Below are 13,458 nucleotides of genomic sequence, written 5' to 3' on the forward strand. Positions count from 1 at the left end.
AGCCTGGCCACCCCCGTGGAATCTGGTCATGCATCGTTGCAGTTAAAACGAGGTGCTGGTCTTTGGACAAACACAGCTATTGAGGATGGACCAAGACAATGCAGTTACACATAATTCTCAGGTCCGTTTGAGTAAATGAGGTAACCATAATGGTTAGGAGTAGGAGAAGGTAAATTGCTCCTCTACCACCTTGATTCCACAAAATAGTGAAAGAAAATTTGGACAAATTCTACTGCATATACATTTATTAATAAACAATCATTTAACCTATCCTATAAACTTGAAGAAGTCCCAGCTCTGTGTCATGTGAGTGTGTGTGTGTGTGTGCCTGTGTGTGAGTTCCCAAAAAACCTTGCCCCTGAGGCAAATGTGACAATGCCAGTGGCAAGATTAGGCTAACCATCTAAAGACACCTAAGAATATTCTTCATTAACTGGGTAGTGATACAGAAAAATATCATGCTATTAAATGAAAAGCAGAAAACAAAAAGATTTGTATACTATGATCATCAGCTTTGCACATACCTATGTCTCCATGTAGATAAGAACTGAAAGATAATATTTAAACATGAAAACAGCATTGTAGGGTGTTATGATTTGAGACGTTTATACTTATATTTTTTAAAAAATTTCTCTAATATTTACCATCTTTTCTATTACATGTAACTTTTTACATTCTTTCTGAAATAAATTTGAATTTATGAAAAAAATATTCTTCATCAGGGCACAGGACCATTTGGAATCAAGCCTGGAACAGTTTCCCTAAGGAGGCAGGCCACTGACCCCACTAGATACTTGAGGGGTGGGATGTGTCTCTAAATGATGTTATGTTATCCATATGTCTTTTTTTAATTGAAGAATAATTGATTTACAATGTTGTGTTAGTTTCAGGTATACAGCAAAGTGATTCAGTTATAAATAAATAAATAAATAAAATTCTTTTTCAGATTCTTTTCCCTTATAGGTTATTACAAAATATTGAGTATAGTTCCCTATGCTATATAGTAAATCCATGTTGTGTATTTATTTTATACATAGTAGTGTGTATATGTAAATCTCAAACTCCTAATTTATTCCTCCCCCCCTTTACTCTTTGGTAACCATGAGTTTGTTTTCTATGTCTGTGGCTCTATTTCTGTTTTGTAATTAAGTTCATTTGTATCATTTTTTTTAGATTCCACATATAAGCGGTATCATATGATATTTGTCTTTTTCTGTCTTACTTCATTTAGTATGCTAATCTCTAGGTCCATCCATGTTGCTGCAAATGGCATTATTTCATTCTTTTTTATGGCTGAGTAATATTCCACTGTGTGTGTGTGTGTGTGTGTGTGTGTGTGTATGCCACATCTTCCTTATCCATTTATCTGTCAATGGACATTTAGGTTGCTTCCATGTGTTGGCTATTGTAAATAGTGCTGCAGTGAAAATTGGGGTGCATGTATCTTTTTGAATTAGAGTTTTCTCTGGATATATGCCCAGGAGTGGGATTGCTGGATTATATGGCAACTCTATTTTTAGTTTTTTAAAGAACCTCCATAGTGTTCTCTATATAGCTGTACTACATTCCCACCAACAGTGTAGGAGGGTTCCTTTTTCTCCACACCCTCTCTAGCATTTATTATTTGTAGAATTTTTGATGATGGCCATTCTGACTGATGGGAGGTGGTACCTCGTAGTTTTGGTTTGCATTTCTCTAATAATTAGTAATGTTGAGCACTTTTTCATGTGCCTTTTGGCCATCTGCATGTCTTCTTTGAAGAAATGTCTATTTACATCTTCTGCCCATTTTTGGATTGGGTTGTTTTTTTGATAATGAGCTCTATGAGCTGTTTGTATATTTTGGAAATTAATCCCTTGTCGGCTACATCATTTGCAAATATTTTCTCCCATTCTGTAGGTTGTCTTTTCGTTTTATTTATGATTTCCTTTGCATATGTCTTGAGTAGCACTGATTTCAACATGGAGGGTCCATTTCCAAGATCCAGTATACTTAGTAAAAAGCCACTAATTTTAGCAATGAAACTTTATTTCTAACATCCATTGTGGTAATTAATGAAGCATCTACTTTTGATCAGAAATAAAGATAGTTGAAGTGTTTGTAGTGGCTCTAGAGTGTTGCCTTATTCTAATTAAATGCTAGCTGACCATCCTCATAAAGGCAACCTACTGTCTCTAGAGCTGAACATACACTAATATAATATCCCACCATCTTTACTGGAATAATTACAAAAGAAAAATACACTTATCACAACAACCAGAATCCTTTGCCCCTCCATGCCTCTGACTGGGGTTTCCCTTCCACTTTTGTTTAAATGCTTATATAAAGGTAGTCCTTTCTTCCTTCCTTCATATCTTCCTTCCTTCCTTCTTTCCTGTCTCTTCTCCCTCCCTTCTCTTTCTCTCTCTCATATACAATTCATATTTCCCCCTAACTTACAAAGATTCCCCTCATAATCCCAAGGTCTAGTTATTTTCTCCTTCATCTTTACTAAAATGGTACTTCAGGCACATCATTTTTGCAGCCCTTTTCACCTTGAGTAATTAGCACTTACTAGTGAATACTTACAACTTGTAGAGCATTATGAATTCAAGATTCCTTATCACATTTATTTATTTATGGGAGCAGAGGGCTCAGAGACAAAGTCATGAAGGAAAGAATTATTCCAAAATTTTGCAAGGATGTCTAGATTTTAGAATTGGCTCTACAAATAAAAAATATAACAAATATTTAAAGAAAAAACAAGGTTATAATGTTATGGGTAGTCTATTAATAAAAGAAAACAGCAAACAGTAGCTCTCTTGCATTGATGATTATATTGGTAGATATCAGTAAGGTACTGCATAAATTTTCATTAGGGAGTAACTTATGGGAACAGGCTTAAGACTCCATTTTGTGGGGAAGATCTAGTGCTAGACAGGGTGAATCTACTTTATGTTTGTTTGTCTCAGAGTGCAAACTGTTTTGGTTTTGTTTTTATCCCCCATGTATGGGGTTTGAGGGATGTGCTTATTCATAATGATGGCAGGGCAAGCTTATAAGAACACTATAATCACTATTTTATTCAAAAGGTGAAGAGAGAGATCTCTCCTAGTTCTACTTTGGGAGCTATTACAGGTATTGGACAAAATGAGTTAGAGCGATCTTTTGTAATCTCCACCCGCTGATCCTGGGAAATGTGAAGAGCTGTTCCATTTCAAGCATATGAAATAAATTGCTATCTATGCAATCTTAGGTTGTAGGATTTATTTGCCTTTCTTCTTCAATTGTAAGGTTACTGTTAATAGTGTCAGGGATTATTGTCCTCATGTCTATCAGTCAAACACAGTGCTTCTGTAAAATCATTTAGAAACACTATCTGGTTTTTCGTTTGTTTTAGGGTATTTTTTGGTGGTGGTGATTAGATAATTTGCCTACACGTGAACTATCTAGAATGTGTTTTTGAGTTCCAGAAGGAAAAACCTATAGTTGATTTTGGTGTACAACTTGCCCCAAATTGTAAGCTGTTAAGTAGTAGGAATCAAGCCTTCTTACCCCAAATCTTGTGCTCCCTATAGCACTCTGCTAAGTCTTACCCTCTTAATTAAGACTTCTACCATCTATGCTGCCCACTGTCCTCTTAAGGATGCAAGGGAAGGAAACTAATATCTACTGAACGCCTCCTTTGGGCCAAGAATTTTACTATATGGTGGGGACTCATTGAATCCTAGACATATTCTTGAGGGAGCTGCTATTTTATAGATCAGGAAACGAAGTCTCAAATGAGCAAAATAAAAATTAATGGCAGTCAGGATTTGAGCTCAGCGGCTTTTTTTTTTCTTCACTACATCACACCATACATATTTTAATTAGTGACACATTTCAGTATTTGAGGTCCTATGGATTCAAATAGTCCAGAAAAGTACCAAGTACTAAAACATGTAAACTAGAACAGTATCGTTAAGTTTTCAAAGTGTAAAACTCAATCAGCTTTATTTTAGAGTATAATTGTCAGATGCCGCTATGGCTGAATTGACATGAAAAGTGGAATTTATTAGAACAATGACATTCAATAATCACAAAATCAAAATATTAATATATGCTTAATGTTTTTTATTCAAAGATCTATCATCTATTTCTGCAGAGTTTTTAATTGAAAAATTATTAGTTGGAAATATAAAAAAGCATATGAAGGCAAATCTGAAATACAAGAAAGAAATTACTTAATTTTTTAAAAATTCTTATTTATTCAAATTATGTCAATGCTAGTTTTTAATGATCACATAATTCTGTGCTAATATACTACATGCAGACATAGAAAATAGCCTTTTAAAATGAAATACACAGTTCATCATTGGGCCCTACCCGGGTCTCCTTTTGGTAATCCATTTGCTGAATAATGGCCTCTGTCACTAGTCAATTTCACATATGTGACTTATAAATATTTGAAAGTAAATTTAAAAAAAGAAGTGGCCACCTGCCAATAACATCTGACAACCATTCAATAGGTGTTTAAAGGTTAAAAACTCCCAAAGACGTGAATGTCAATCCCAAGCCATTTATATTGTCAGTAAATCTCTTTCCTAGCCCACATCCAACATAGCCACCACCTTCATCTTGATAAGGGAGTCTTCAGTCTACATTTTCTTAAAAGCTCTATTGTTCTAAAAAATCCATGGATCCTTTGGCTTCTCAATCCTTTCAAAGAGAATTGACTAATATCCTCTCATATGTCAAAGAGGAAAATATTTATTTATCATTTTTCCAACCACTTTTTTTTATTCCTGATACACAGTTCTATATTCTCCTTCTCTCTTCGAGGTTTCTTAATAATATTTTTAATTCATATTTTTATTTCTTAACTCTCTGGAGTCCAAACGTTTTCCCCCTCAAATATATCTTTTTATAAAACATAGTAATTCATTCGGTAAATTGAAGGAGAAAATTCTACTGGACTAATTGTTTGACTTAAAGTAACAAAGCAACTAATTAATTGGTTAGGTTTGGTGTTTTTGGTTTGTTTGTTTTTCTTTCTCCCCCCAGCTTTATTCAGATATAATTGACATATAACATTGTGTAAGTTTAAGGTATACAGTGTGACGATTTGATACACATATATATTGTGAAATGATTGCCACAATAATGTTACTTAACATATCCATCACCTCACATAACTATTTCTTTTTGTAGTGAGAACATTTAAGATATATTCTCTGCAACTCTCAAGTATATAATACAGTATTATTAACCATATTCACCAAGCTGTATATGTATCCCTAGAAATTATTTTTCTTATAGCAGGAAGTTTATTTACTTTGACCAACCTCTCCCCCTTTCCCCTGCCCCCAGCCCTTGACAACCACCATTCTACTCTCTGTTTCTATGAATTCAGCTTTTTCAATTCCACATTGTAAGTGAGATCATGCAGTATTTGTCTTTCTCTGTCTGACTTGTTTCACTTAAGCATAATGACCTTAAGGTCCATCTAAATAAAATGAAAGGTTTCCTTCATTTTTATGGCTGAATAATATTCTACTAAATAATATTCTACTGTGTGTGTATATATGTGTGTATGTATTTTTATATATATGTATATATATATGTATACACACACACACATATACACATTTCTTTATCTGTTCATCTGTTGATGGACACTTAGGTGGTTTCCATGTCTTGGCTATTGCGAATAATTCTGCAGTGAACACTGGGGTACAGATATCTCTTTGAGAGAGTGGTTTTGTTTCCTTCGGATATATACCCAGAAGTGGGATTGCTGGATCATATGGTACTTCTATTTTTAATTTTATGAGGAATCTCCATGCTGTTTTACAACTTACATCCCCACCAACAGGGCAGAAGGGCTCCCTTTTCTCTACATCCTTGCCAACAGTTGTTACCTTGTCTTTTTTTTTTTTTTTAATGAAGTCGCCTTAGGATTTTACTTGTATGTTTAATTTTTTATATTTTATTTATTTATTTATTTATTTTTGGCTGTGTTGGATCTTCGTTTCTGTGCGAGGGCCTTCTCTAGTTGCGGCGAGCGGGGGCCACTCTTCATCGCAGTGCGCGGGCCTCTCACTATCGCAGCCTCTCTTGTTGCGGAGCACAGGCTCCAGACGCGCAGGCTCAGTAGTTGTGGCTCACGGGCCCAGCCGCTCCGTGGCATGTGGGATCTTCCCAGACCAGGGCTCAAACCCGTGTCCCCTGCATTGGCAGGCAGACTCTCAACCACTGTGCCACCAGGGAAGCCCACCTTGTCTTTTTGATAATAACCATCCTAAGATGTATGAGGTGAGGTCTCATAGTGGTTTTGATTTTCATTTCTTGATGATTAGTGATGTTGAACATCTTTTTATACACCTTTTGGCCATTGTATGTCCTACATGTCTTTTTGCTATTGAGTTGTATGAGTTCCTTATATATTTTAGATATTAATCCTCCCCTTATCTAATATATGGTGTGCAAATGTTTTCTCCCATTCTGTAACTTGCCTTTTTATTTATTGATTGTTTCTTTTGCTGTGCAGAAGCTTTTTAGTTTGATATAGTCACACTTGTTTAGTTTTGCTTTTGTTGCTTGTGCTTTTTGTGTCATAGCCAAAGAATTGTTGCCAAAACTAATGTTAAGGAGTTTTTCCTTATGTTTTCTCCTAGGAGTTTTATGGTTTCAAGTATTACATTTAAGTCTTTAATCCATTTCAGATTAAAATTTGTGAGTGGTGTAAAATAGGGGCCCAACTTTATTCTTTTGCATGTGGATAGACAGTTTTCCCAACACCATTTATTAAAAAGATTATCCTTTCCACATTGAGTATTCTTGGCCCCCTTGTCAAATATCAACTGACCACATATATGTGGGTCTATTTCTGGACTCTTGATTTTGTTCCATTGGTCTATGTGTCTGTTTCTTATGCCTGCACCATACTGTTTTGATTACTATAGCTTTGTAGTATAGTCTGCAATCAGGAAGTGTGATGCCTCCAGCTGGGCTCTTCTCTCTCAATATTGCTTTGGCTATTCAGGGTCTTTTTTGATTTCATATGAATTTTAGAATTTTTTTAAGTTTCTGTTAAAATTGCCATTGGAATTTTGATAGGGATTATATTGAATCTATACATAGCTTTGGGTAGTATGGACATTTTAACAGTATTAACTATTCTGATTAATGAACGTGGGATAGCTTTTCATTTGTTTCTTCTTCAGTTTCTTCATCAGTGTCTTATAGTTTTCAAGGTACAGGTCTTTCACCTCTTTGGCTAAATTTATTCTTCAGTATTTTATAATTTTTGATGATATTCTAAATGGAATTGATTTGCATATGTTGATCCATCCTTGCATCCCAGGAATAAATCCCACTTTCTTTTTTGCCCATGCCACACAGCATGTGGAATCATAGTTCCCCGGCTAGGGATTGAACCCATGCCCCCTGCAGTGTAAGCATGGAGTCTTAACCACTGGACTGCCAGGGAAGTCCCATAAATCCCACTTGATCATGTTATATTATCTGTTTAAGGTACAGTTGAATTTGGTTTGCTAGTATTTTGTTGAGATTTTTTTGTATCTATATTCATTAGGGATACTGGCTTATAGTTTTCTTGTAGTATCCTTTTCTGGCTTTGGTATCAGGATAATGCTGGCCTCATAAAATGAGTTTGAGAGTGTTCCCTCCTCTTCAATTTTTCCTTGGAAAAGTTTGAGGATTGCATTAATTCTTCTTTAAATATTTGGTAGAATTCACCAGTCAAAGTAGTTGCTGGCTTGAGGATTTCTGTCTGGTTGTTTTTTATGGTTTCTGTTTCTTTAATAAAATTCTCATTTTGTTCATGCATTGTTTTCTGATTCTGTTAAATTGTCTATCTGTGTTATTTTGCATTTCACTGATTTCCTTTAAGATGATTATTTTTAATTCTTTGTTGGACAAGTTGTAGATCTCCATTTCTTAGGGCTTGGTTACTGGTGCTTTATTAGTTTCCTTTGGTGATGTCATATTTGCCCGATTCTTTGTGATCCCTGTATCCCTGCATTAGTGTCTGTGCATTTGAAGGAGCAAACATCTCTTCTAATCTTTACACACTGACTTTAGCAGGTAAAGTTCTTCTCCTGTCTGTTCCCCAGGCCAATGGGATTACCTCCAGAATCATAATCATTCTGGGCTGGAACCAGTTTTGAGTCTGTTGCCGGGTCTGCAGTGAAGTTCATGGTTGGCAGGCTTGTGAGCAGGAGCTCAGGTTCACATGGATCCTGTCTGGTCTCTGGGTGGATAGGAATGCCTGTAGTATCTTGTTCAGTAGTATAACACTTGGACAAATGTTCACTTCAGGATCCACAATCGGGTCTTCACTCAGTGGACCTATTGCCAGGTGTGTGGATGGGTATGTCTCCCACCAGGTTTCTGGGAGGGCTTCTATCTGGTCACTGGATGGGTCCTTGGGTGGGCAGGACTGGCTCTGTACTGCGGCTGAGAGGATACATGCAAGGGATATCTTATTTGACCATCTTGCTGACTTCATTCCTATTTTTCTTTTTTTGTGGGAAATTACAGTCATAATCTCTTGAAAATCATGGAAAGAGTAAACCAATGACTATATTAGAGCTTATGAATATTATTACAGAGGGTGTGTACATCAACTGCTTTCCATCTCTGTAGTCAATAGAATTATAGTTGAAGGTTTAAGTTACAGAAATAAAATTTAGAGAATAAAGTTCAGAATAAGAAATATATTGTTGTACTATCTTGTTATGACTAACTAGTTTTCAGCTGTTTATAAACTTAAGTTGAATTTAAAAGATCACAGTCCTACCTTTAAAAATCTTAGCATAATTTTGTTTTTTCTATGATTATAAAAACTCTCAATTTTTCAGTTTCTTATACACATTAAGATTAGTCAATATATGTTCTTACAGATATAAAAAGAAAAATCTAAGAGATATTTCCCAAGATTCAGATTCAGCTGGTAACTGGGAAAAAAGAAGAAACCTTAGAATCCATATGATTTTGAATCAGAAAACATTGCTGAATTTAGCATGATATCTGGCATGGTGTTTGCAGTCTGATAATTTTCAAGTCAGGAGTTTGCTTCTGTGGGTAAATAAATGCCTAGCCCAGTACTGCACTGACATAGACTCTGGGGAAAGAGAGGAATTAGATATCAATCAAGTGTCCCATTGATTTGAGGGAGGAAGCTGCTGTAGATGCTTGCAAGGGGCCTTATTACCAGAATAACCTACATGTGAGCAACTCCTTTTTATCTGGGAGACATTAGCTTAAATGTTATAAATTCACCCGGATGACATAAAGAGATAGAAAACTGACTGAGACCACAGCACCTATTCCCGAGGTTCATTTAAGCTTAATACAGTTACTGAATATATTACTCTAGGTAAGAATTTATCCCCTTTTTGATGAAAGTGGATTTTCAGCTATTTTATTTAGAGCACATGCCCTGTAAGTATCAAGACCACTCATCATGGAGCTGAGGCTGCAGTGTGTAGGTTTTGTGGTACTTTGATCAATTACCTGGCAGCTGACTGCAGTTCTTTGATGCCTTTGAGACCTTTGGGTACCTATACCCTGTCCTAGAGCAGAGTTTCTCGAAGTATTGTCCCTGGACCGGCAGCAGTATCACCTGAGAGTTTGCTATAAATTCAGATTCTAAGGACCTATTCCAGATGCTCTGAATTGAAAACTCTGGAGGTGGGGCCTAACAGTCTGTATTTTATCAAGTCCTCCCAACTGTTGCCGTTCATGCTTCAGCATGAAAACCACTTTTTCAGAAAAGTTTACGAGGACTCTGAGGTCTTCAACTGAGTCACAGTGAGAAAATACAGTTCAAGATTATTCCAAAGGAACTTTGCTAAACTTTGACCCTGTAGCTCCTAGTAATTACTTGAGGAGTCCAGGCAGCTTGGAGTGTGTATCACCAAAGCCATCTCTCCTAGGAAATGGCCCAAATCTTGAGAAAATCTCCACACTAGCCATAAGATATGTCATGTGATACCCAAATGAGAGGCCATTCATTCATTTCATCAACAGATATGTTTGAGCATCTACTAAGCCCTAGTCACATATCTGAGTCAAGGATCTTGTGGTCAAAGAAAGAAGATAAGATGTGAGCACAATAATATAATACATGGGAAAAGAGATCACCTTCAACTCAATGATACCAGACTCAGATTCAAAGGAAACAACTGCAGAGTTAGCTGCTGGTTTTTTGACAACGGATAGCCATAGTATTTTTCAAGCTACCATAAACATAATCAGTGGTGAGGTTTGGAAAAATAAGTTTTGTGATTCTATGTGGAATGGGCCAGAAGAATAAGGAAATGGAGAGGGAAGACCCACTAAAATATAATTATAACAGTTGAGAAGAGAGTAGGGCCCCACCTAGGATGAAAACAGAATCCAAAGGATTTTTACCAGTGAATGGCTGTGAGATTATTGGTAATGAAAAAAGATAAGTGGAACATGCCTCTGAAGTTTGGAGACTAAAGACGTGAGATTGTTATGTTACTAAAATTTAAGTGAAATAAAATGTGAAAACAAAGCTTGAGATGGGAAGCTTGTTTTGTTGTGAACATGTCACATGTGAGGTACATGCTGAACATCCAAATTAAGGGGTCCAGGTTACAGGTTCATGAGAAAGAAGATGCGATTGGACATCTACATTAGAGAGACATCTACACAGAAGTGGTTGTTGATGTCATAGGAGGAAAGGAGATTTTTAAGGGAAAATAGACTGAAAGACAAATGAAACAGGCCACAGAAAACATCTTGAGAAATGACAGTATTTATGGATTGGAAGAGAGATGTCCATTGAAGAGGCAGGGGAACCAGAAACAGTGTCATGTAAGCAGAAGTGATATCCAGCTGGAACTTACGAGTATTGGTGGACCATTGTTTACATCTCTTCTGAGTCATAAGTGCTCTGTTCTTTTTGTTGTTCATATTGATCTGGTTATCAAATATTTTTTTAAACCTACAGAAGACAAAAAGCAAAGAATGAGAATCTAGTCATTACACATCTCAGGTCTGAGCAAACTTCAGCACTTTACAGTACTTTGTAAAAATCTGGAAGAGGAAAACCTCCCAGAAAGAAAGTAGTATATGCATGAAATCATTCTACAATCTGCAGTCTGGCTTAAAGAGTCCTCCCTTTGGCCCATGACCCCTGTTCTACTCTTTGCAACACATTTATCCTCTGGAAATAGATTGTTGACTTGTCTACATCTTCTACTAGACTGGAAGCTACTGACCCATATTGCAAAGGGGAAGATTTTATCTCATAGATATGGCATGTGATTACCTAATAAACGGACATTTTAATTAAATACTAACTGGCATTATATTATAGCTTTATTATGTGCTATTTTCTATGATTTCTTACTCAACTAAAGTATTTATATCAACAAAATGGTACCACTATAGACTGCTGGCATGTGTGCATAGACATGGTATAACAAACATAATTATTATTTTTTGTGAAAATTGAATTTTATTTATACTATGTACAACTATATCCTGGTTGAAGAATAAAGAAAACACCAAATACCAAAATATGACATGATAGGGATGATTATTTTTTATTTTATTTTTTTTACCTGAAATGTGCTTTAAAAAAAATCTTCCATAGCTAAAGGTTCTTTTCCCCGGGGATCCTATAGTAGAATTGCTAGCTTCTTATATGCCTGTGTTAACTTTAGGTGAAGTAAACAGTTTTCTCAGTTTTCCATGACAAGTTATAGAAGTGAGCTTTAGTGTCTTTGAAGTCAAAAGGAGTGTCCCACAGCCATCCAGAGCAAGTCATGGATGCCCCTGTATCTTTGATGTTTTATACCCCAAAGATTTTAAATTTTCTATACCAAATGCCCAGTTCATTTTGTTCTGAAATTTAAGAGTGTTTCAGTTCAACTTGATCTAATAATCAAATAATACAATGACAGTCATTAGGAAAGAAGCACAAAAGAGACCTAAGCATATTGATATTGACAGGCTCAGCATACTGATAGTATTTAGAATTGAGGTGAATTATGAATCCTGATATCACACTCTGAAAAGGAAATTGGAGAATGAGACTATGCAGAAGATAAATGACTTCTTATTCTAAGAAACAACAAATGAGAATTTGGAGATGTTTACATTAAGATAAAAATAATGCACGGTAGTAGTCATCAAATATTTGAAGAGTTCTCATGTAAATATGGGGAAGAATGAGGAAAGAAATCAAATTTTAGAACTAAGTTTCATTCATTTATAATTTTTGATTCTTATAGTCAAACTGATTAACATGATGAAAAATAATTTGGCAATAATTTACATGTAAGATAAATGAAGATCAGGAAAATAATATGTTTTTCTATAATACTTCAGCATACTAAACTCAGTCCTAAAATACAAGAACCAGCTCCCAAAGAAAAATTAATTATTCCAAATTTCATTTTATTTTTTCCCCAAAAGAAAATCAGCACAACACACACAACCTAAAAACCATTCCTCAAGCCAGTCAAGCCAGTTTCAATGTTCTTTCTTTGATTAGGTGAATGTACATTTATGTAGAATAAGAACATACTATCCAAATATGTGGCTTTTATAAGTTGTCAAAATTCTCATGATCTGTGCATCAAAAATGTTGAACGTTACCATTTCATTGCTCTTTTCATTAATTTTTCTCCTACTGTCTTAATAACAACAAAAATAGTGACTCCTTTATACCCCCAAATTCATTCCGCGATACTTGGCATTATTGTATTCTTAATGAAAATTAATAAAGACTTCTTTCTTTGGCATCCCAGAAGTGGAACATTCGGAGATATTTATGAAATGGGGTGAATGTTCTCATGTCCTACTGTTTTCTTTGTAGAGTAGTGACTTCAGCTTTACTCTGTAATGTTCTTGACAGATAATAAAGATTATGATGCATACTTATCATACACCAAAGTGGATCCTGACCAGTGGAATCAAGAGACTGGGGAAGAAGAACGCTTTGCTCTTGAAATCCTACCTGATATGCTTGAAAAGCATTATGGATATAAGTTGTTTATACCAGATAGAGATTTAATCCCAACTGGAAGTAAGTTAATGTTTTCATTTAACAGTGTGCATATTCTTGTGTCCGTCTGTGTAGTCATCATTTTTAGACAGAATTTAAACTTTTAGTTCTTTCCTTCTACATCTTTCAGTTTCTCAAGAAAGAAATGGCATTATGTGTTCAAATGAAAAATAAGTGTTGATTCCACTGAGGAAGCTACTTCGATTATTCTGTACAGCGTCTCATGTTATAAACCTTGACATTTAAAGAAACCAAATGAGAGATTTGTACCTGGGAAAACATTTCTATCTTTGAGAGAAGCAAAGTCCCATACTCTGTTCAAAGTGATCATTGGCTATTTTCATCTTCTCAAGGGTTTACCTAGCAAAAAGAACCAGCAATTCTCATTTAATGTGTGAAAGAGAATTTACTGGGGCTTTCTGGACCGAATG

At 35.5% G+C, this 13,458-nt stretch overlaps 1 protein-coding gene across 1 annotated transcript in view; it reads left to right on the top strand.

Moving 5' to 3' along the window:
* Window positions 1-13,458, top strand: part of IL1RAPL1 (interleukin 1 receptor accessory protein like 1) — a 660,460-nt gene that overhangs the window by 627,485 nt on the left and 19,517 nt on the right. The window contains exon 8 of the mRNA XM_082378177.1: window positions 12,878-13,048. Coding sequence (XP_082234303.1) covers window positions 12,878-13,048 — 171 coding nt within the window. The remainder of the gene's footprint in view (window positions 1-12,877; window positions 13,049-13,458) is intronic.

This window comes from Balaenoptera borealis (genome assembly GCF_965194805.1).
Source record: "Balaenoptera borealis genome assembly, chromosome: X".
In the NCBI taxonomy this organism is placed as follows: domain Eukaryota; kingdom Metazoa; phylum Chordata; class Mammalia; order Artiodactyla; family Balaenopteridae; genus Balaenoptera; species Balaenoptera borealis.